The sequence below is a fragment of the Dipodomys merriami genome, unplaced genomic scaffold (assembly GCF_024711535.1).
Source record: "Dipodomys merriami isolate MVZ:Mamm:240054 unplaced genomic scaffold, mDipMer1.0.p SCAF_16, whole genome shotgun sequence".
Classification (NCBI taxonomy): Eukaryota; Metazoa; Chordata; class Mammalia; order Rodentia; family Heteromyidae; genus Dipodomys; species Dipodomys merriami.
In genome coordinates, this window is record NW_027202937.1 from 23,774,492 (window position 1) to 23,798,822 (window position 24,331).

The following is a 24,331-nucleotide window of genomic DNA, read 5'->3' on the forward strand; positions in this document are numbered from 1 at the left end:
AGAACATTCAAACCCAATGCACATTCATTGAGAATTCATTCATGCAGAAGCTGGGTTTTGCTAGGAAGTTGTCAGCCGTGGTCATATGGGTCCTATGTGCACCTGACCATAGCCTTGAACTCACAAGGGAAGAGTTCCCACTCCTTTTTCTGAGTCCACCATCCACGTGTAGCCTAGCATGGCCTGGCTCCAACTTCTCTCCATGCATACCCTTCTTCTCCTTCCACCCCCTGCCAATTGGAAATAGTGATACACAGCCATCTCACAGGGTGGCTGGGCAATTTAATTAATGTTTATAAAGCCTGCTGAGGTCCTCGGATGAAAACTGCTGTGTAAGTGCAAAATTATTATTAGTTCTCAGCCTCCCGTCCCTTGACTTCTGACACAGGCTTTTGTTGTCCCTGAATGGGAGTTGCTTATGGGCTGTCCAGCTGGGGGGTTTTTTTTGGAGGGGGAAGGAGGGGGGAACATGGGCAAGTACATACACATTTGCAGATTTTTCTTCCCCTTTGGAAAAAAAAGCATTGGAACTCTGTGGGATGTCTCACAGCCTTTCAGAGTCTGAATTTCTCTCTCCTTGTCTCTACTAAGTACCATAATCTACAAGAATACATCATAAACAGGTTGCTTTGGCAAAGAATGAGGGAAGAAAATGGTCAATTTGAAGAAATGGTCCTTCTGATAATGAAGAGAAAAAAAAACCACAATATCTCCTTCTCATGCAGAATCTAAATGAACCACTGAATGAGGTCTGGCTCCTTTTGCCCAGAGGGATATTGTACGTGTTTATGCATTGAAAGGAGAAAAGAATAGAACAGTTGCTTTTAGTGCCTGAGTGTTGCCTCCTTCCTTCACCCCAACTTCTCAGGAACCATGGAAACAAACACACCCAGCCTAGACGATGTTTTCCTGATAGTCCTTTGTTACCTAACTCTGCACGGCCAGGCATCCCGTGGAGAGAAGGAAATAAAGAGGAGGGAAAGAAAGGAGTTAGGTTTGCATGTGAAATGCTTCATCCTTGAAGAACAGAGTAGGGTTTGCAGGTGATTTGTGGAGCACTGGGGTAGTATGTCCTCCTTCTTGTGATAGATTTATAAGCATGCCATGTTACCCAAGCCCCTCACACTGTCTGGAGAAATCTTTTGATTTATCAACATGCTTTGTTAGTAGAGTTTGCTACTCACCCAACTTCCAGAAGATTTTATTTTGTTTTTAAAAATCATTCTCACTGATTACATAACCTGGCATCAATTGGATAACATAGGAAGGCTCAGAACCAAGGAAAGAATCCAATATTCAGGCCAAGTGTGGTAAGGTATGCCTGTAATCTCAGTATTGGGGTTAGAGGATCATGAGTTCCAGGCCAATTTGGAATATATAGAGAGACTTTATTTCATAAGAAGAATCCAGTATGAGTTATATCACTATAAACACATATAAAATAAGCCACAATAGCCCAGATCATACATGCTATGTTTCAGAAGCCAACTACCACTAATTAAATATGATACCATGTAAAGCAAATTACCTCCTAGGACATAAGTAGGACAGTTTATGACTGTAGCAGATAAGGATCTGACGTGACAGATACGAAACACAGGAAACCTTTGTGGAATCTGAGACGATCACATCCTACCTCTTGTACAAAAATGGAAAGGATAGGATCTCTCCTATTAAGGAGGCCTTAATAAAAAGAGAGAGAGAGAGAGAGAGAGAGAGAGAAAAGTCCCCACAACAACGACAACAATAGCATATTACAGCAGCTAGGATCATAGAAAATCCCAAAGGGAAAACTGAAAACCCCACACATGGGGATCCACTGGTCACCATCTTATTTCCTGCCACCAGTGTTGTGCTTCTCTGGGCCACCGGTCCCCTGTGCGACATGGTCTTCAGGCCTCCCATGCTTCTGATTAGTGCTTCACTTTGTTTTCCTAGTTATTATCACAGAATTGATCTACCAATATGGCAGCCCCCAACTCAGGATCCCTCCATACTGCCTCCTGCTGCAGACTGTGTGATCACACGTGATAACATGCCCATCTCTCAACATTATTTCCTCCATACCCCACCTGGGCTGGAGTGTCCTGTACCTCCAGGACTCTCAACCCTCAGATCAAGCCTTCTTTCCCTATTTTATTGACTTAGAAACTCTACCCAGGCCAGTTCCACCACCATCTACCATCACTACCCTTCAAAATCCTGCTTGTCTCTTAAGTCCAAACTCAAATGCAATTAGTTCTGCAAAGATGCTAAGGTGTTTTCAAAGAACCTGGGCATTCTTCGCTCCTTTGTGTGTATATGTATATGTGCTTGCTTTTTATTTTTTTCCTTTCTGTTCTTGGTATGTTTTATACCTCCTTGATATTAAACAAACCAAGTAGCTGTGAACACAACACTGAGTCCATTTTTCCTTCCTCTTTGAAAGGAAGGATTGGACCTTGCTTTTCTCAGTATTTTACTATCTATATAGTAATTTTGCCCAGAGTAAATGCTCAGCCAGTATATTTATGTTTAATTCTCACACTGTACAAAAAAGGGCAGGTGGTAGAATTTTAATTTCTTCTGTAATTTAAAGGTGCAAATTAGAAAATAAGCACAGTCTTGAGAGAACAAAATCTACCAAACAAATTGACTGAATCTTACTGACCAATTAGATCAAAAAGTAGGAGGGACAATTGTTGGCAAATTAAGCCGACCACTCCTGTCCTAAGATTTGTAGGCCTTTGGCTCTTTTGACCAAGCCAAGATAAAGTACTAAAGAATTACCCAGTCAACATCACCACGTAAGCTTCCAGTGGAAAATGAGCTAGGGAATCAGCCATCATTATTCTGACACTCTTGACTCTCATTGTGCCAAGAGGTCAACACATATCTTCACATTGTTGTCCTTGTGTCTATAGGACACAATCCCCAGCCAACCATCAAGCCCTGCTGGATTCCAGGAGTGTGGCCTAGTTTTTCCTATGATGAAACATGCTAAGTATTATTATGAATACAAAAGCCTGCAGGCTGCCATTATGCAAGAATGTGAAGCTGATATTTGTGCCTATATTTATGTCTTAAGACATCCCAGGGTCAAATTATTGCACTTGTGTGTCTAATGCCACGGACAAAGGAGATCCAGATAACAAAGCTTTCCCTGGCAGTGAAAACCAAGAATAAATATGGACTATCATCATCTTCCTTTCTCTGACTTATCTTGATAGGACAAAATGTCAGTAGAAGAACAATGCACTCTTCTTGATAAATTCTGCCTTCCTCATTCTCTTTCACTCTCTTGCACACATACACACACACACACACACACACACACACACACACACACACAGACACACACACACACACCTTTCCTTATACCAAATACTAGGTGTGAAATATTGAGTCAATTTACTCTCAAATTTCAACCACATTTTTAGTTTTATTCAGTCCAATCTAACCCAGGAAGTCCTCTTCCTGGGTCTCTCACACTATAACTCTAAGGGCCACAGAGCATTTTGTGCACTGTGTATTAATTCTCCAAAACCAACATGGACCACCCACCAACTGAATTCATTCTTTTCAATGGAACCAGTTTTTCAAAGATTCACAGACTAAACACTGACATTTTCTCCCCCCACCCCTCTTGTTCTAATGTCAACCAAGCACTTACTAGCTTGCTAGATGCTAGGCTGGGTCCTTCTAAATATTATCTCTTATTGTGGCTTCACAATACACCTAGTACATAGGTACTATTCTTAAAGATCCACTCCCTGACCCTTAGTCCCCAGTCCTAGATGATAACACTTTAGGTGGGTCAGAAATCTCAAAGCACTTCATTATCATGCTAAGTGATCTACTTAGAATTGTCAGTAAAGCTCCCTTCCAGAGAATGGAGTTGATCCCATTAAAAGGGAATATCTGAGCTGGGTGCCACCGCTGACTCTTGCCTGTAATCCTTGCTACTCAGGAGGCTGAGATCTGAGGATCACAGTTCAAAGTCAGCCTGGGCAGGAAAAGTCTGTGAGACTCTTATCTCCAATAAACCATTCAGAAAACCAGAAGTGGCACTGTGGCTCAAGTGGTAGAGCACTAGCCTTGAGCTAAAGAGCTGACAGACAGCGCCCAGGCCCAGAGTTCAAGCCTCATGACAAACAAAAGAAAAAAGAAAAAATGGAATATCTGGCTGAACACTGGTAGCTCACATCTGTAATCCTATCAACTTGGAGGCTGAGATCTGAGGATAAGTTTGAAGCCAGAAAGAGCAGGAAAGTCCATGAGACTCTTGCCTTCAATAACCAAAAAAGCCAAAAATGGAGCTGTGGTTCAAGTGGTAGAGTGCTAGCCTTGAGCAGAAGAAACTCAGGGCCAGTGCTCAGGTCCTGAGTTCAAGCAATAGAATCTACACACACACACACACACACACACACACACACACACACACACACACACACACACACACACACACACACACACACACACACACACACACACACACACACACACACACACACACACACAGAGGAATCTATTACTTGTTATATACTATTCACCTGTAATGCTTTTGTAACTATTGCAAACCACGTATACAGATAGTTCTTAATATTTTGGGGTAAGGGAGCTATTTAAGTATGCTAAAAACCCAAAGTCTCAGGTCCAAGACCCCTGATTTTTACACACCTTTCCAAAGCAGAAACCCCCCAGCCCCTCCTCCCCCCACCATCCTACTGTGGTTAAGTAGATAACCAAGCTAATATGAAGTCACTGAATACTAACACAGTTCCTGGAGGGATCCAAGAGATTCTAAGATGAGAGGTGCTGTCTCACTGGCCTCAGCCAGTCCTTCAGGCCTTTAATTTCCTCTTGGATTCTCATTCTCTCACACTCTGACAAGTCATTTTAGATACAAAAAGAAAGGAAAGAAAACCATTCCCTATTCACATGCGTACCTTTAATAACACGAGAGAAATGACAAAAGAGGGCAAAACACCAAGTCCACGTGGCATCTGTTCCACTCTCAAATATTAATGTGGACAATACACACACTACTTAAAGGGAAAACATATCTGGGAAGCAAGTAGGGACGGGATCAAGTTTATTCAGAGAAACCCAGCAACTTCAAATACACCAGTACAACACTGACAAGCTTCTTCCTACTCATGGTCCAGTGGTTCCCAGGTGTTCATATCTTAGAACACTTTTGAGCCAGTGCTTCAAGAAGAGAACATTGAATTGGTCTTCTCCCTGTCCCCAAGGAATTAATACAGAAGAACTATGGAAAAGTCCTTTTTATAGTCTTCTTTATTTGAAATGATAGAAAATGAGAGATATGAAAGGTAGTCTCTCATCCATAGAACCCTATTGCAATAGCAGAGATAATGACCCAATGGAGTTTTGATGCTGTATGGTATATTATGCTTTTTCAAATCATTGTCACATACATTCCTTCAATGAACCCATACAATAGATTTCTTGTTTACAACTGAGAAAGTGGAAATCACAAGGAATTTGCCCAAGATCTAACATCTAGGCTAGGACAACTGTGGCTTAAAGCCAGATGACATGATCGGTCCACCATTTCCAGCAGGTCACACAATACAATGCTCTATCCTGTGCTTTTCTCTCTGATTTCTCACTCCATACTCAAGTTGCTTGTCAGTTAGCAATACTCACTAACTAGAAATAGGCTTCAAGAGAAAAGAAACACAAATCCTTCTTTGACAAGTTTATGTAGATATAAAAATAAACGTGGCATTCTTCTTTATTGCTTTTATATGGATGTCTTTGCTAGATAAAAGGCCCGGCCAGGGAACAGTTCATTGACCTTTTATTTCTATGTACACATAATACTCCTTTAGTAATAGCACAGAATTCACATCAGGAAAATATTTGCTAAATATTTCCCACTGTCTCACAGCTTGGACTATCAGTTTCTCCCAGATGTGAAACATCTGGGTGGGTGCACTAAAACACAGCAAAAAACAAAGTGATGTTTCCCAGATGTAGAAGAAGACAGCTGTCCTCAGGAATCTGTCATTGGGCCAGATTTAGGTATTCAAATTTCCCAAAAACCCTTCTCCCACTACCTCTCCCCATAGCTTTTATGACTGAAAAAGTGTCCAAGAGGTTGACCAGATAGCTGCATAAAACACTAAGACGGTAGCCATGAGAAGTTAGTGATGGCCCCATGCAATATGATCATGGAATGGTTTTCCAGACCCTGCTGGCAGAAAGTGAGCGGAATCACTCTCAGGTGTTTGTAGTCAAGTGAAGGACTTCGCAGGAAGGATGCCATCTTCAGTGTGGGGCTCAATCTTCTCATGTCGAAGGTGGTATTCAGGCATACCACTGAGCCCTCGCTTTCCCGGGAAAACAACAGAAATCCTGTTCACACTGTTTCTATCTTGGGAAGAGTCACAGGCCCCAAATGTTTATTTGGGGAGGTGACTGGAAGAAAAGCTTGTTCCATACCAGGTTTAGAAATATCTGGGAAAATACTCTGTAGTCGTGCAAACTTCTGAAAAGGTGAAATAAGAGACAAGTTGGGAAGTAAGTAATTGGGAAGATACAACTCTCATCAACTCTCATTTAAACACTATTCCTTAAGAACTTGCTGGATGTCTCCTTCTAGAAGCTCATGAGTGACCTTCCACGTCACTCTTATTAAGCAAGGTACCCATGTCCTTTCCTTGGGCTCTCTAAACTTGGCCAGGAGATTCACGGGTTCCACAATCCTTATTAGAGAATTATACAGAAACGTGGTGCCTTGGAAGCAGGCACTTGCCTGAAAGTAACTACTGTCACTTGTTTTGTTATTGTTTCTGTTTTTAATATTTACTGTCTGGTAATTCTAATTATGCTTTTTTCCCCCTAATACTGGGGCTTGAACTCAAAAGTTTCACTCTCTCATGTAGATTTTTTCCAATCATAGCTTGTACTCTAGAACTTGAGCCATGCTTCAAGTCCAACTTTTTGCTGATTAATTGGGGATAGAGTCTCTAAAGGTAGCATTGAGAAAACACAGGTAGAGACTGAATGGACTAGCTTTGGGTATTGATCCTTATATCTCAGCCTCCTGAGTAGCTGTAATTACTGGCAGGAATCACCTGGGTCCAACACCAGTCATTTTAATTATCTTCTTATACGCAACTAGCTCTCCCAACTAACCGTAAACTCCATGAGGACAGGAAAGATATCTTAACCCTTTTTATGTCCTACACAATTCCAGGTAAAGTACTTTTGTATACAGTAGGTACTCACAGAAGTCTTGTTTGCATACACTTACTCTTCATTTTAAAATCTGTTATATAGAGCCCATACTCTGAAGATTAGCCTACCATTTAGTTAAAACAAGAGCTTTATTTAAAGTGCTTATCTAGCATTACAAAATCTTGGGTTTAATTCCTAGCACCACCAAAATTTTTAATTACTTTAAGATCTTTTCAGATTAACAAAGATCATTCTTTGTGAAATTTATATTTGTGTGTGTATGTGTGTGTATGTGTGTATGTGTGTATGTGTATGTGTGTATGTGTGTATGTGTGTGTATGTGTGTATGTGTGTGTGTGTGTGTGTGTGTGTGTGTGTGTGTGTGTGCGCGCGCGCGCTGGTTCTGAGGCTTGGACTCATCCTGGGCACTATTCTTGAGCTTTTTTGCTCAAGGCTAGTGCTCTACTACTTGAGCCACAGCTCCACCAATGGTTTTTCGTGATTACTTGGAGATCAGACTCTCATAGACTTTTGTGTCTGGGTTGGGTTCAGACCACAATCCTCAGCACCCAGCTTCCTGAGTAACTAGGACTATAGGCATGAGCCACCAGCTCTGGTAAGGAACTAATAATATTTTAAACAGATACTCACACAAGTGAAAATGATGAGTGTTAAGTAGAAAATGACCAGAGAGAAGAGCAGCACAATCTCAGCTCTGTATTTCCTAAAAGTTGATTCTTCAGGTAACTTGGGACATCCTTTCAGAGAGAGGGAAAAGAGAGAGCCATTAAAGCATCCCATTAAACAAAGCCATGTTAACAAAATTCTTCTTCCTCTCACACCTGTGCTGTCAGGAAGAGCCACTGTCCTAGCTCTCCCTTTGCGCCTCAGGATGGGCACACAATGCTTCCTGAACATGTGCCTTGGGAGAGGAAAAGCGGAAGTCAGCAGTGCTCTGGTCAATTCCCCTCTGCTCTCTACGGGACAACCTGCCCTTTGGCTCTCCTCTGAAAAACTACCCTTATTTCTCATCCATGTGCATAATATGCAGAGAGGGCATACTGTGTGCTGGGATATTCAGAGAACAAAACAGAGCTCTTATTCTCTTAGTGGAGATGGAAGTGAAGCAATTCATATACAATATTTAAGACATAAAAAGAGCCAGGCACTGGTGGCTCTCAAAAAGCAAAGAGACCCACGACCAACAACAACACAACAAAAAGCAAAGTGATGATGTGCTTGCAGCTCCACCACCAGCCACAGAAGTGATCGGAAGTGATGGAAAGCTGCAGGGTGTAGTGGCAGAGGCTGGATCTCAGGACCTACAGCCAGCCCTGCAAGCGGCTTACCTGTCACTTTCAGAAGCACCGTGCCACTGAGGTTTTTCTGCTCTCCCAGGTCCTGCAGAGTGCACCTGTATGTGCCTGAGCTGCAGCCCGTGGTGTTCTGGATTTTTAAGGAATAGGGTCCTTTCCCAGAGGTCTCAAAGGAAGTGTTCTGATGATGGTGTTGCCCACTGGCGCGCAGTCCTTCCTGAGGGGGCTCCAGTCTCTGCTCTCCGCTCTCTGTGAGCTGTGAAGAAGCAACAACAGTACAACATGCTTGCTAATGGAATACTCAAAATCTGAATTCACCTATGGTTTTACAATTTATTTTCTCAAAACTCATCTTTGGATGGTTCTAAAGCAATATTTGATGCTTTATTTTTGTGTATGCAAACTCATGGGGAAGTGGAAAAAAATCTATTTAAAAGAAAACAACACTTAAATCCAATTATATATGTATATCAGATATTTATATAGATATTATGTATATTATGTATAATATACATATGTAACATATATACATATCTACTATATAGACATTATTTATTATATATCATAAGATATATTATACACAATATATATTAATAATATATGTTATATAAATACATCATATAATTATAGATGTATATCTTATTTAGAAATAATTTCTGACCTGAATTTTGTGATTCTAACACCAATATGCCAACTTCTACCCTCTAGAAAGAACAGCATCACTGTCAATGATGGTAAGATATTGAGCATGAACCATTGTGTGTTTAATTTTTGCTACTGTTGGTTCTATGTCCGATGTTCACTTTTCTTCAGAAACCCACTCACTCCAGCAAACAGTTGTAACTTTGGATCCCAGATTTTTATTTGGAAAAGTTTCTGAGTCTGAGAAGGTCATCCTCAGACAACTCATCTCAAACCAGTGATGAGATAAACAATGCTTCCTGTAGTCACCCCATTCTTCAAAGGCTGAGATGACTGGCATGATCACATCCAAGTCCCCGAACATGCCATGCTTTCTTCTCTGTATGTACTCAGTCCAGAAGACAGCTGAAGGGACTTCTTTGTGGGGGTTTCATGGGTTAGATCTTTGGACAGTTATATCAGGCTACCCAGGGATGGTTAGTAATAGTGTGCCTCACTGTACCCACAATGCACCAGCCCAATTTAGCCCATTAGTCTGCCAGGGTTTCTTTCCCTGGACCACCTATCCAGTGAGGTGCTGTCAGCATCTTCTACTTCAAGATGTCCACACACCATTCACTGTCATTTCTCTCTTTTCTGGACCCATTCCTAATTTGTCAGATCATTTCCACTGAAACATGGTACCGCTACTAAAATGGATTTACACCCACAGTAAAACAAATCATTGTGTTCTGGGCTCACAGGCCGTCTTTCAAGCCAGGCGGACATCAGCAGCACCCAAGCTGCCTTTTGCTGCTAGCCTGGAGACCAGCTGAGAGCCCTGGTCAAGCAGCACCCCTTCTTGTCCCAAAAGCATTGTAGAATCCCTCAAGAGACACAATAGGGAAAGAGATAAATTAGCCACCTCCTATGTGGGGAGCACTCTGTGGCCTTCAAAAAAAGGAAGCCTAAGCCAGGAGTTGGGGAAATATACCATGAAGGATTGTGCACGCGCGCGCACACACACACACACACACACACACACACACACACACACACACACACACACACACACACACACACACACACACGAGTCAGCTGGGCTTAATTTCTGAAGCAAGGATAGCATTACAAGGTCACCCCAGCTCCCCAGCTCAAGTTCCTCTTCCTGTGGACTACAGAGACATCTGCTGGCAGATTTATGGCTCACCCCTAGCACCAGATTGAGATGAATGACTCTTCTCATGCTGCGTCTGTGAAGGTAAATCCCATCTCTTGATGGTCCTTCTTGTGTTTAAAGGTTCCTTTCTAAATAATCAAGGATCTATTGGGGGGGAGCTAAATGATTGGAGCCTTTGGGTGTTCAAAAGTAAAACTATATAAAAAGGAGAGCTGGGTAAAGAACCTTGGAGGAAATGGAAGGTATCCAGCTGGTCCTAGAACATGTTGAAGTAAGCACAATTTTCCCTTTTTGAAGCCTAAATAAATCACAGACAGTAGTTTCTCGTTGCTCCCTTTCTTCCACTTAAGCCCTTTAGCCCAGCACAGGGGCTTCTTCTTAGCAAGCAGAGATGGCTGAATGACCATGCAGAGCCAATCTATGCCACCTGCCCATAAAAACCAGTTTGAACTAATTAACTTACCCTATGCTGAACGGTCCAGGTTACTTTCTAATCTAACCTCTAAATGTAAATGTGGCTGTGACAAGCATTTTGGGGTGACCTACCTCTGTTTTTGTTTCATTTTGTTTTGTTTTCTGGACAGTGTCTCTTCCACCCCATATCCAATCCCTCAACTCAGAAAGGCCTAGGGAGAAGTTAAGATTAAAAATCACAGAGCCCTCTGAGGGTCGATGGAAATTATAAACAGTGTAAACAATGGCACCTATGAAGGGTCCCATAATGGAGCTACCTGCTAGGAAATATGGCTCAAGAAGGGACTTGAGGTCAGAACTAGCTGGCAGTTGCTTTCTACCTATTTGCACAGGAGAATTCATTTTAACAGCAGCTACAACAACAAAAGGAAGTGTATTTAATGGTCAGATTCCCATGGGTCTCTGGCAACATTTCCAGACTCTGGTTATTTTTAAATGGCAAGGCAAGACCAGAGGAAGGACAGGAAAAAGAATGGGGGTGGGAGGAGAGATGGAAAAACAGAATGCCCAAGCAACCTCCTACAGAATTTGGCTTTACTAACTGGGCATCAGTGGGATCATGGCAAAACATCTCAGTTCTCATGAGGTCAACTTCCTAAGACCCCTTCTCTGAAGGACACTGAGAACTAATAGCATCACTCAGAGCTCTTGTCCAATGAGTAGACAAAGCACTGTTGGTCTTATGACTCCAACAACAATGTCCCTCCTCTCCCAGTGGATGCCTAGACCCATTGACGCTTCTGCATTAATATTTATGTATATACAGACCTATGAAAAAATTCACTGGATCAATTAGGTACACATTTTTCCTCCTTGTCTTCCTACCACCCACTTACTACCTTTTCCATCTTGCCTAAATATACCTAATCATCATACACTGTGGCCATGTTTACAGTTTGTGATGTGACAGCAAAATAAGATGCTTTTCTTTCTTTTGCTTTCTTCAAAACTTCAAAGATAAAAGATCTGTTCTTGGTATATGTTTAGCAACTGGACTTGTTAGCACTGGACTTGTTTAATTTTTTCCTTATTAAATCGTGACTTTTGTTTTTTTGCTTTTTCGTGTTAAGAGAGTACCTTATGGATTCTCTTTGGCATATCTGCATTACTGCTCTTGGGCTTTGTGATCATGATTAAGTGAATTATGGGATACTTGGACTTAAACACTCTGAAACCATGAAAATTTATCTGATAACAGAAATGGCTACTAAGAGATTAACAGGCAGGTAGTGTATACAATGTGGAAACACTGAACAAAAATGATGACTCACTGGCAGGCAGAGAAAAAATTTGAGATCTCATCACACTCCTCAGAATAGCAAGCATCTTAAAACTTGTGCATTGTTTGTCTGGCTTTCTATTTAACGTGTTTGATCCTGGTAACTGAAATGGAAGAAAGCACTTATAGCAAAAAGGCCCTTCTGCCAAGTCATATGTACTTAGTTTCAAGATCTAGGTATTTACAAGGTCTGTTCTCTCTTCCCTTTGCCATTTTAAAATATATCTTTTCATATGACTCTACCTGAATAATCTAGGATCTTCCCACTGCTGCAAAAATGGTAGTTTTCCTGTGAATGGTTCATGCTCAAAATGGGACTAGGACACAAGTGAGACCAAGGACTTCCTTATGCAAAGTTCAAATTGATTCTCATTAGTTATGCTGCCAGGCCCACGTCACCCTGCTGTATCAGCTGTGACAGGAAGAGCACTAAGGAGATGTTTCAGTTGGGATGAGACTGGGATATCAGCAATGAGTGATTCTCAACTTTGCTTTGTTTTATGAGTTCTTGCAAGCATCAGCACTGGACTAAAATCAGCCACTGGCAAGAATGGCTCTTTAAACACTCCAAGTCTAAAAGTGTTACACTGCTTCTCTGCAAAAGCATTTTAGGAAATAGTAATTTATAACAAAAGGAAACCCTCTGATTCATTCACAGCCAAGCATAATTGACGGGAACTATTTAATGCATACTTCCCAATGCTAATATTGTAGTACAGTGTGCTAAAGCACAACACAATTTGGGAAATTAATTCCTCAAAACACTCATCCCAATAATGTTTTAAAAATCCACACTCTGTGCATGAACTTTCATGCTGACAATTCTGCTTTTTTACTGAATTATAAAAGAGCAAAATAGGGGATATCTCATTTTTAGAAAGCCTAGGGACTTTGACTTGCCTCAGGGCCTCCAATTGGACTAAATAACTTAAATACCATATTCTTTCTCTGAAATGGAGATTTGACCTTAAGAAAATGACAAGCCCTAAATTAAAATAGGCTTTAATTTGCTGAATACTGCATCAAGCAAACACAAGTACTAATGGTAAAGGCATGTAAATTAAATAGCTTATTTTTAAATGATTATCAAATATGAAGTAGAACAAGAGAAATTAAGTAAATAAATATGACTGGAATCAAGCCAAGATTTCAATCAAGAACTATGGTACAAGTGCTTTCTAATACATTTACCTAATTGTATCTAAATGCATTTCAACCTCATAGATTTCCATACTCAAATGGGCAACAGTTCATTCCTATATGAAAGAAAGGGTTTTTTATTACAAATTTAAAATCCAACTTCATGATATGTTAGATCTCAAAGAATGTGTCACAAGTTTAACTAAAATAAAAGGAATTGATTTTTTTTAGAAGAAAGAATGTGTATACTGCTGGTGGCTCACTTCTATAATTCTAGCTACTACAGAATTGAGATCTAAGGATCATGATTGGAGGCCAGCCAAGGTCAAAAAGTCCATAAGACATGTATCTCTAATCAACTAGCAAAAAACTGGAAGTGGAGTTATGGCTCAATTGGTAGAACATCAGCTATGAGAGAAAATGCTAAGCTACTGCCCCTAGGCCCTGAGTTCAAGCCCTAGTACTAGTGAACACGTGCACACATACACACACACACACATGAACATGTAAATATAGATAGATACACATATATTTCATTTAACAATTTGATTTTTTAAAAATTTTAAAGCTAGAGACTTTTAAGTATTTAAAGATAGCTTTAAATTAATCTAATGTATTCCAATTACATTGAACAGCTCTTTTTAAAAATTGCCTTTCTTGTGCACTAACATTCATGTAGCTTGGTTTCTAACTCAATTAAAGTGCCAATATAATCCCCATTCATCATAAAACAGCTTTTTATAACGTGCAAAATAGTTTGGCTCAGAGGTTGATGTCATAATGAGGGTAGAATGTATGAACATTAACATTGCTTTTTTTTTTCTAAGCATGGTTTTATTAGAAAAATGATATTCCACTCTGAAATTTACTGTGTCTAACAGGCAGAGTTGGGCTTACGGCTGTTAACAAGAGTTACAAGTTTTGCAGAGGCAGCCTAATTAAGAGCACAGGGTTTGGAGTTGGATAGAGATGGGATCTACGCCAATCCCACCATGGCTCCTTCTACTCTTGGCCAATTGGCTAAACCACTCCCAGTTTGGTTTGTAACAGTGGGACTTGGGGAGTTCATTGTTTCTCAAAGAGTTAAGGATGGAGACAGTTATGATGTTATGTTTATAGAACTTCCACCTGATATCAATCACACAGAAAGCCCAACAGATATTACAGATATATACAAAATACATTTTCTGAATAAATGAGTGGATCTTAGAAACAATGAGACCGTTACAGGCTTTGGCATCAAAGGCCTATGATCACAATCCCGGATCTCCATTAGCTAGCCGGCTCACTTTGGTAAGTCACTACATGTAAGTTTCACTCCCTTTCCTTGAAAGGGATTATGATAAGAATTAAATGAGAAAGCATCCAGAAGGGCTGTTCAGTTGGTACTGTCGGTAATAGAAGCTGCTGTTGTAAAGGAATGCTTTCCTCAATCCATGTTCTGGCACTCCTTAGAGCTGATACTCGATGTCTCCTCCCTGGCTAAATTGTTGTAAAAGTCTTAACTCTCTGCCCCAGGAAAAATTCTTTTGATATCCACCATGTCTCCAAAGCACTCATTCTGTATTTTCTAAAGTACTGACAGAATAAGGTGCCCAAAGCCTTTTGGAACTGAGAGTTGAAAGCTGTGTAGCACCCTTCATGGTTTGTATCACCATCTTTTCCATTTGGGCCTGGGGGGTGCAGGATATCTGCTGCTATCATTCACAGAACTCTTGGTTCTATAAGAGGTACACTTCACTCAGATCTCACATCCCACCATCTCCAAGACGGGCTCTAATGGGCCCACCATCCATCAGAATCACTTGAAAATAACCAAGTATCTATTGACATAATAGGAGAGAAAGCCACACAATGTTTTCCTTCACCTTGTTTTTGTTGAAAGTCACGCAAGTCTGCAATTATCAACTAATATCTCCTGCCAGGTGGGGGTTGGTCCCAAAACTAACAGAAGGGAAGGAAGACTTGAGAGATGGGAAGCCACCAAATCCTAGGAATATTTAAAGTCCTCTAAGTCTAGCTGTATTTGTTCTTTAGGGCTGTTGTTGACAACAGATATGTATTTCCCCATCGTTCTGGAGGCCAGAAATGGGAAGTCAAGGTGTCGGTGGGGCCACACTCTCTGAAGTCTCTAAGGGGGAATTTGTTTCGTGCTTTCCTCTTTCCTTCTGGTGTCCCAGCAATCCTTGACATTTCTTGGCAGTAGATACATTACTCCAATCTTTGTCTTCATCTTCTTATGGTCTCCCTGTTTTGTCTGTATCTGTCCCTGTTTTCTCTCCTCATAAGGACATCAGGCACTGTGAATTAGGACACCTTCCCCTCCCCTCCCCACCAAGTCAGATATGGCCTTATCTTAATTGAATTACATCTTCAAGGACTTGTATTTCCAAATAAAGTCACAGTCCACAAGTACCAGGGATTAGGACTTCAACATATCTTTTGAGAGGACTTGTTTAAACCCCACAACATCAGCCATAACTGAGATGTAAACTACATTTTGGTTTTACAGGGTTTTTTTCCCCCCATTCCCATGTCACAGCCAATTCTTTACTTTTAAGATAGATTTGATTTGGATTGATAATCCCTGGTAACCCAGAAAGTCCTAACTGAAAGCAACACCCCTACAGCACCCATAGCTCTTTACTTTTAAGATAGATTTGATTTGGATTGATAATCCCTGGTAACCCAGAAAGTCCTAACTGAAAGCAACACCCCTACAGCACCCATAGCTAAGTGTGGTTGCACATGGCTCCAACCTCTGTGCCAGTCCTACTTTGCCCTGGGGCTCATACTCCTCCAGAAATAAGAACTCAGGCCCTGATTGGGTTTACAACCTTCAGTTCTCCAAAACTAATCCAGGAAGTCTAGCCCCATGAGATCATAGGTTGCTTATATCACCGAGAATTGTTCCTTCCCTAAAAGTTTTCCCCATCTGGGCCCATAATGAGCCACCAGCTCTTCTGGAATCTGGCTTCTCTTGGGAGAACCAGGTTGAGAACATTCAGCAGACAAGTTGGTGCTCCAAGAAAATGTCAAGTGATATTAACACGCCTGGAGCTCCAAGTCTGTACTAGTTCCATATGGCACTAGGATGTAGGAGTTTTACCCAAAATACATCTCAATGCAAAGCAAAACAAAACAAAAAGCAGGCTTAAAGGTATAAAGGAGTCTTAGACAGTATTTTAATCTAGTTCTGGTTTGAGGTCAGGTTAAAAAAAAGTTGATGGGTAGAAAAGTTTGGATTATTGCCAAAGTAGCAACGAAATGTTTTAAGATGGTCAATCTGTTGTTAGTCTATTTAAACTCTGCCCTTCGTCACTAAGACCTCCTCCAAACTTCCCCTTTTGCTTCACTGTAAGTGACATAACCAAGACATAAGGAAGACACTGTAGTCCTCATGTGATCTAATCTCCTCCTGTATTTATGGAATAGCTGTGACAGGTTTGGGTTGTTTGTTTATTTAACTCTTTTCCCTCCTACTCTCTTTCAGTTGAAAAGATTTTTACAATTTTGCTCTGTTTTCCCGTTATCCAAAACCCTCAATAATCCACCATTCTCAGCCTCTGAGACTTCTTCCATCTGTTTTGAGAGAGCTTCATGCTGTTTTACTCATTCCTCTACAGAAATACATGAGCACTAGGTGACCAAAAAGAATCCAAAGGACATGGTTCAAGCTTTAGGTAAGTTAACCTGCTGAGAATTACACTGCAGTGAAAGAGTAAGACCTTCCTGAAGGCTTGCCTTCTAGATGAATTAGATTCTGCCTATCACCATGGGAAATATGCTTTTCTTTTGACATGTTTTGCATTGCATCATTCTCTCTGCTTAAAACTTTCTAATGGTTCCTTATCGCTGAAAGCATAGTTCTCAGATCATTATGGTTTGTTATTCACAGTGACCCTAGCCTACTTTCCAGCATTATCTCTCAGTTATCTGCTGTATCACTATCACTTCTAGATCCCTACTGTTCCCCAAAGAGTCTATCTGACTAACCATTTCCATGTCTTGTCTTTTTCTTTTTACTTTTCCCTCCCCCAGTCCTGGGGGCTTGAACTCTTAGCCTGGGTACTGTCCCTGAACTTCTTTTTGCTCAAGGCTAGTGTTCTACCACTTGAGCCACAGAGCCACTTTCAGTTTTTTCTAAGTAGTTTATTGGAGATGAGAGTTTTCACAGACTTTCCTGCCCAGGCTGGCTTCAAATAGCAATCCTCCTGAGTAGCTAGGTTTACAGGCGTGAGCCACTGGCACCCAGCCTTCATTGTCTTTTTGTAAAGCAGGCTTCTAGCAAAAGTTTTGAGCCAATTTTGTGGTGGCCAAAATCTTGGGCATACATTTGGGACTTAGAAAGATTTACTACGTAAATAAAGGGTAGATAAGAGGGCTTTCTGAAATCCAACTTTATATTTTTCATAGTTTGACCTAAAAGTGATTCTATCCAGCCAAGCTGGACACACATCAATGCAGAAAGTACAAATTTATTTTGATTCTAATATACACATCGTTTTTACATTTCTGGTTTCCAGTCCTCTTATATTTAATGTTAAAAAACGTCTCCCATTTCTCCTAAAAACAATTCTTAAATCCATTTACTACAGGTGACACTCTAGAATCAGGGAAACACCATTAGGAACACATGTTAACTCTTTCCCAGGTTCATCAAGGTCTGTGACCATACAGACTGCATCAACTCTAGCCCTGCCCAAGGCCCTCTGCTCTGCTCAGGGCCCCTGCCCTTGAAGCTTGTTATCACACAAGATGACAGAGACAGAAAATATAACTCCGCTCAAGAGGAGTTTATCAACGTTCAGGGAAGACAGCTCCATAATGAGTCAAGGCCAGTGAGACTGGCCTAACGGCCTTCCTTGAAATGTTTTAAGTAGCTTTATGCAAGCCGTTAACCTTCTCCCCAACAGTTCCCTTTGCATGAATGTAAGAAATAGAACGCTCCGCAGGATGGCCCATGATGGGCTCCAGTTGGGATTTTTCTAAATAAAGTTCAAGTCTGATCGAGGCTCTGAAATCACTGTCTTACTTCCCCTTTCTCCCTTCCTTTGGAAATCATCTAAATAGGGCACTTGTCTTGTGATGCATGGCTGTCCTCACTCCCCTACATTATCACCCAGAGATGACACCAGATATCCTCTTTCACTTTGAGTCACGGTAGGGCGTCAGGGATGCAATCGTGATACAAGATGGAACTGCATCTGCTACATAAATCACCACTCATTATTATTAATGGAGGGTATCCACCATGCCCAAAGCTGTCCGTCCAGAAGTGTCTTCTCTCTCCAAATGTAGCACAGCTTCATTAGAGAGGGTGCAGACACAGTGACTGGCAGCATGAAGCAGAGACACAGCCCCTTCATGCACAGAGCTACTCTGACAGACAGGACATTAATTTAAACAAAGGTCGCAGCCAATGGGAGAAGTATGGTAGATCAAAGTCCAAAATGCCTCCCCAAAAGACCATAACTTTAAAAGTAAATTGTATCAGGATCCCAAAAGACATAATCTATCCAATTTCCTATTTCTTCTAAACCATGCATCTCCCTCTAAAGATATAAGGGCCAGATGCTAGTGGTTTACACCTGTAAATCCTAGCTACTCAGGAGGCTGAGATCTGAGGATCATGATGATGATTCCAAGCCAGCCTGGGCAGAAAAGTCTGTGTGTCTTATCTCCAAATAATCAGAAAAGGCCAGAAGAGTAGCTGCGGTTCAAGTGGTAAGGCACCCTTGAATACAAAACTCCAACTAAGAGCACAAAGCCCTGAGTTTAAGCCCCAGTACTGGCATATACACAAGTAAGCAAATAAATAAATAATAAAACAAAGATATGAGAGGGAAGGATGGTAAAAGAATTCCTTTGTATAGCTGAGGTCAGAAGCCCCTAGCCCTAGAGCTGAGCTAACGCTACCCACTTCTAGCTTTGCCTTTGACCTTCCATGTGTGTCTATACTGAGCCTCCTCTGCCACTCCCCACATCATCTTTGAAATGGAGAGAATAAAGTAGACACAGCTCCTTCCTGACTCATTAGGGCTTGTAATGTTACCAACACTAAATGGACACCATCTGCTTGGATTTTTGGTAAAAGGCATATGATTCAAGTGTGGTTTGGATGGGTCCTCTGTCAATCGTAAGTCTTCAGTGCCAATTGGACAGTAGCAAGATGCTCTGTGGTACCAGAGGACAGAATGGTAAATGGAATTTTTAAATAGTGAATCATGACAGCCATCCCTGGGATATGGAGAAGACCTGCAAGAATGAGACTCTGTGGCAGACTGTAATATCCCACTCTACAGGAGTCTGGTGTACTTGCCCAACACACAGCCTGGCCCTGAGCAGGGCAGTGGGGGAGCTCAGCAAGCTATGGTCCCAAGTTAAGTCCCCCAATTCACAGCTACATCCCCAATTCACCAAAACATTGTGCAAGAAGCTTGTGGGGACATGACCGAATTATTGCTAGAATACGCTATTGTATTTTTGTTGTACAAACACTATCAATGCAAAAGTACAATTGCCTGGTTGGAAAGTAACCAATATCTACAGAATGAGGAAGGAATAATAATACATAACACTTTCAAGACTATGAATGGTACGGCAGAGCTTTGCTAACCTCCAATCCCATGGCCTAATGAAAAAAAAGGAATGCCCAGAGACTCTATTTTTTTGGACAGAATGTCTTGAGACTTTCAAGGCAAATCTTGCAAGAACTGTGCCCAATAAACAAGCACATACATTATACAGTTACATCATCGACCAACATCCCAGGAGAAGTCAAAGGTGAATTGCTATGGTTTACTGAGCCATTCCCAACGACCCTGCACAAGAAGATTTAACTTGACAACTATTTGAACTTGATGCTCTGAAATGTCATCTACTTGTTTCATGAGTACATTTTAATTACTCCCCTGGGGATATTAATAATGTTTGCTTCTTTTAATTACTCTCTGGAAGGGAGAGTCGTTTCATGTTTTCTTCCTGCTTTGAAATAACTAAGCCCAAGGCCTGATTAGCCCAGAGACACTTCTATTTTTTTTTCCTCTCACTTAAGTAATTAAGGTAGAAAACAGAGGTATCAAGATAGACTTCTAACAGCTTGAGATGTATAATCAGACTACATGGTTCCAAGCCTGCCTCCACCATTTAGCCAGCTGTGTGACATTGGACAACTTAATTTCCTGTCCTGGGCTCAGTTCCCTCACCTGTTAAATAGGAATAAAAATCACACAGATTTCTTAAACTTGCGCCAGAAGATAGATACAGCATAGAAGGAGAAAGCTTGGCATGCAGTGAGCAGTCAAATGATACTATTTTTACAGTATTTTTAAAGTGCTAATGTGTTGACAGTGTGAAAAATTTTGGAATGGTGTTCGCTGCAGCCATCACAAATAAGGCAGAAATAAAGTAGCGAAGCTAACACCCTGCTGTCTCTCCTCTGTGCATCAGTCATGTGGCCAGCTTGAGTTGACCAAACCCCTTTGCAATTAACTAGGCAAACACTGGCTACCTGCAGAAAATGCACAAAAGCTTCAGTGTAGTCTTTTTCCTCCAGGAAATGACAATCCAGCTAAGAGAGAGGGCACACACACACACACACACACACACACACACACACACACACACACATGCGTGCACACACACTCTTGTTGACTTCTGTATTACCTGGCATGGATAAATGGTCAGACATATTGCAAGTTCTTGCAGGGTGGGCAGAAGAAATCCCTGCCTGCATCTCATGGAATGCTACAAACAAGCATTTAGAGATTTCCCCTAAGGTAACACAGCAAATCAGGGCCAGCCACAAAGTGAAGCGGGTCTGTCACAGTCATTTGGCTTAAAATGGAGGTGCCCTGTGGCAGTAACCATGTTTAAAGAAAGGGGAGTAAAGGACCGATGCTATCTAGCCAACAGTGGCTGCTGAACTTTAAAATGCCACAGGAATCACAATCATAGAATCTGGGAATGTTCCCGTTGAAAAGAAGCCTTTAGAAAGACCCGTGTATCTCAATGTTACCACCATGGAGACAGTGACACGTTCTTATGCAGGCATGGAGGAATGGACCTCTTGCGCCTGTACCACCCCTGCGCGCGGATGCCCTCACGTCTAGACCTCTCCTGATAGCCAGAGGATGGAGAAGAAGGGGTGGGGAGGGAGGACGAGAAGATCAGAAAGGGGAACCAGTGATCGTTCAACCTGTGTGAGACATCCTGATGATGTCTGAGGCCTCACCTTCCGGTGGCACCCACCCCCTTCCCCTTCCCGTGTCTCTTGAGCCTCACTGTCACTGAAATCCATGTCTGGGGACATTGCCTCCTATCCAGTGACCAAATCTAAACCTCTGTTGCTTCCCCCCCCCCCAGTGGCCTCCTGGCTACCACCACAGGTGGACTCCAGAATTAAGCCAAATGCTCTTACTGGGATCGAGCCCTCCCAGGCCACCTTTGAGAAATGAGATCTTCAGAGAGCTAGTACCTGGATGCGGATGGGGCTGGGCACGGATGGGAGAGGTGTGTCAGAAGGGCTGGATACCGGGAGCTCAGCTGCGGGCGACGCCCACCAGCCCCCCCCCCCATCCCCTAACTCCTGGCCACACAGGTCCCCATCCTAAGGGAGCTGATGGCGCTGTCCCCTCCCCCCCCCCCAAGGGAGCAAGCAAACCCCCATCTAACGGCAGTCCTGCGCTTACCTTGGCCCAAGAGACGGTATAGGAGACCTGGGGGTCCCAGGAGACGGCGCAGGGCAGATCCACAGTCTCGGAACAAGGCACCTTCACCTCCTGCGTGGCGGCCGCCAGGCTGCAGGCTGCAAGAGACAGGGAGGGAGAGCGCCCCGTGAGCAAGCGACCTAGGGAGGAGGAGGAGGAGATGTGGTGGGGTGGGCGACCGGCGATCAGGGAACCCCTACCGCAGCTCAGGAGCAGGATCACTAGCTGGAGGCCGCGAGCCATGGCTGGACGCTGCGCCACCGCCTCGGGGCTGCCGGCCCAGTGGCACGCTCGCGCCGCGCCGCCCTCTTGTACCCCCGCGCGTTCCGGGGGGAACCTCCCCGCGCGCGCGCCAGCCCCGGGGAGTCCCCAGCGGGTGGCGGAAGCCAGCGGCGGCCTGGGAGCCTCCCCACCCCGCCACCCCGTCCTTTGGTTTCCGCCCCCTGCACCCTCCCCACCCCCTTCCCCACCTCCTTCCACACCCCGGCTCGCCCGCCCCGCGCGCGTCTCCGCCCCCCGCGCGCCCCGGCCTGGCGCCCCAAGTTAGCGTCGCTGCTGCTGCGGCTGGGCAGCGGCCCCAGCCAGCTCCGCGTAACGGCCCCCCACCCCCACCCCGAGCTGGGAGCTGTGCAAAACGCGCTCGCGCGCGCGCGCGAGTGAACCCAGGCGCGCTGACCCTCAACACCAAGCCAGGAATCAAGCCATCAAACACAGCCTATGCCCATTTTACAGAGGTGAAACCGGATTCGGAGACGGTGGGTGGATCCCCCGGCACGCCCCCCCACCCCACCCCCGCACCCCAAAGCCCAGCCTTGTCGGTGGTGACGTCACTGGCGAGCCCAAGGCCTCCTCCCCCTCGGGATTCTGTGACAGTCAGACTTGCTAGACTGATGGCATACGGCTGCAGTGCTTGGCTTCCTGCTTTGGGGGGGCAGGGGAGGGAGAGGGGGGCGTTAATCGTCTGTCTCGTTTAAATTATTTCAGCAAAGTAACCACTCCTACAATAATGATTATACTCACACACACACTACACAAAAGCTTTGGAAGCGGGGAAGAAATTGTAAAAGATGATCTACTACCTGTAATCCCTTCGGAGGAGGATACTTCTGTTAACATTTTGGATATTTACTTCCATTGCATGGAGGGGATTTTTTTAATTATTTACACTTTCTGCTGTATTGTATCCTACATTATTTTATTTTGCAAGCAGTGCTGCAACATAAAGAATAAGTTTAGCTACATCTTTTAGTGGTTGTGTAGTATTCCATTGCACTGGTGGGCTATAAATTAGAAACAATTCGATAGTATTAGATATTGTTTCTTTGGTGTTTATGTGAGTCCTGGGGGTTGAACTCTGGGCCCGGGCATGATCCTTGAGCTTTTTTGCTCAAGGCTAGTGCTCTTACCACGTATCACTTCTGGCTTTTTAATGGTTAATTGAAGGTAAGACTCTCATGGACTTAACTGCCTGGGCTGGCTTTTAACCACTATCCTCAGATCTCAGACTCCTGAATAGCTAGGATTACAGGTATGAGCCACCATCACCCACCTTTAGGTTGCTTCTTTTTTGTTACTAATATTACAAACAAGAGTTGTGTTTGCCATGAGGTACTTTAGTGTAGAGAAACATTTGCTTTTAGAGGGTCTATTCCCTAAGCATAGGTACTCAGAGGCAAATGTATAAGTGAGGTTTTGATAAGATCAAAGGAAAGGGAATTCAAGGCTTAGGGTAACCAGAAAATCCACTTGACTCATTTTCAAATGTTGAGTGGTATTTGCTATCAATTTATAAGGAAGTCAGATATGATGTTTCTCTTCTTGAGTGATTATCTTTGTATATGTTAATAAGCAAACTTGCTTTCCTAAATACTAAAATCAATACCACCCTTCTCCCTCAAATACCTGAATACCTGAACTCTGCCCTTTCTTACACATTACTCTGACCAGTACCTTCACTCCACCTTGGGTTAGGTTATACTCCCCAATTAATCTTTTTGTATGTGTATGTGCCAGTCCTGGGGCTTGAACTCAGGCCTGGGCATTGTCCCTGAGTTTCTTTGCCAAAAGCTATCATTCTACAACTTGAACCATAGGTAGTTTCACTTCCAGATTTTTGGTGGTTGATTTCAGATAAGAAGGAGTCTCAAGGACTTTCCTGCTTGCACTGGCTATGAACCGTGATCCTCAGATCTCAGCTTCCTGGGTAGCTAGGATTACATGTTTGAGCCTCCAGTGCCCAGTCTCAGTCTTTTTAACAAAAAATGTATTAAGTATCTGTTCAAATTTTTCTAAGATGACACATATCACTTACTTCTGAAGCATGTAATGGATAACAGCCAGCAGTGGCAGTGGGGAAATGCCAAGGGAACTTAGAATGAGGATATGATCATGAAGTATCCGAGAAAATATTGTAATTAAATTT

At 42.7% G+C, this 24,331-nt stretch overlaps 1 protein-coding gene across 1 annotated transcript; it reads right to left on the bottom strand.

Annotated features, from left to right (window-relative positions):
* Positions 1-4,915: 4,915 nt before the first annotated feature.
* Positions 4,916-22,331, bottom strand: Cd83 (CD83 molecule). Its single transcript, XM_070024535.1, has 5 exons — positions 22,110-22,331; positions 21,892-22,007; positions 8,538-8,760; positions 7,840-7,946; positions 4,916-6,496 (listed from the first exon to the last, which is right to left on the bottom strand). The coding sequence occupies exons 1-5, from the start codon at positions 22,150-22,152 to the stop codon at positions 6,368-6,370; spliced, it is 618 nt and encodes a 205-aa protein (XP_069880636.1). The 5' UTR covers positions 22,153-22,331; the 3' UTR covers positions 4,916-6,367.
* Between the last annotated feature and the right edge of the window lie 2,000 nt (positions 22,332-24,331).

Coding starts and splice junctions, on each gene's coding strand:
- Cd83 (XM_070024535.1), bottom strand. CDS start 22,152: ATGGCTCGCGGCCTCCAGCTAGTGATCCTGCTCCTGAGCTGCG. Junction 22,008..22,109: donor GATCCTGCTCCTGAGCTGCG/GTAGGGGTTCCC, acceptor TGTCTCTTGCAG/CCTGCAGCCTGGCGGCCGCC. Junction 6,497..7,839: donor CACTCATCATTTTCACTTGT/GTGAGTATCTGT, acceptor TCACCTTTTCAG/AAGTTTGCACGACTACAGAG.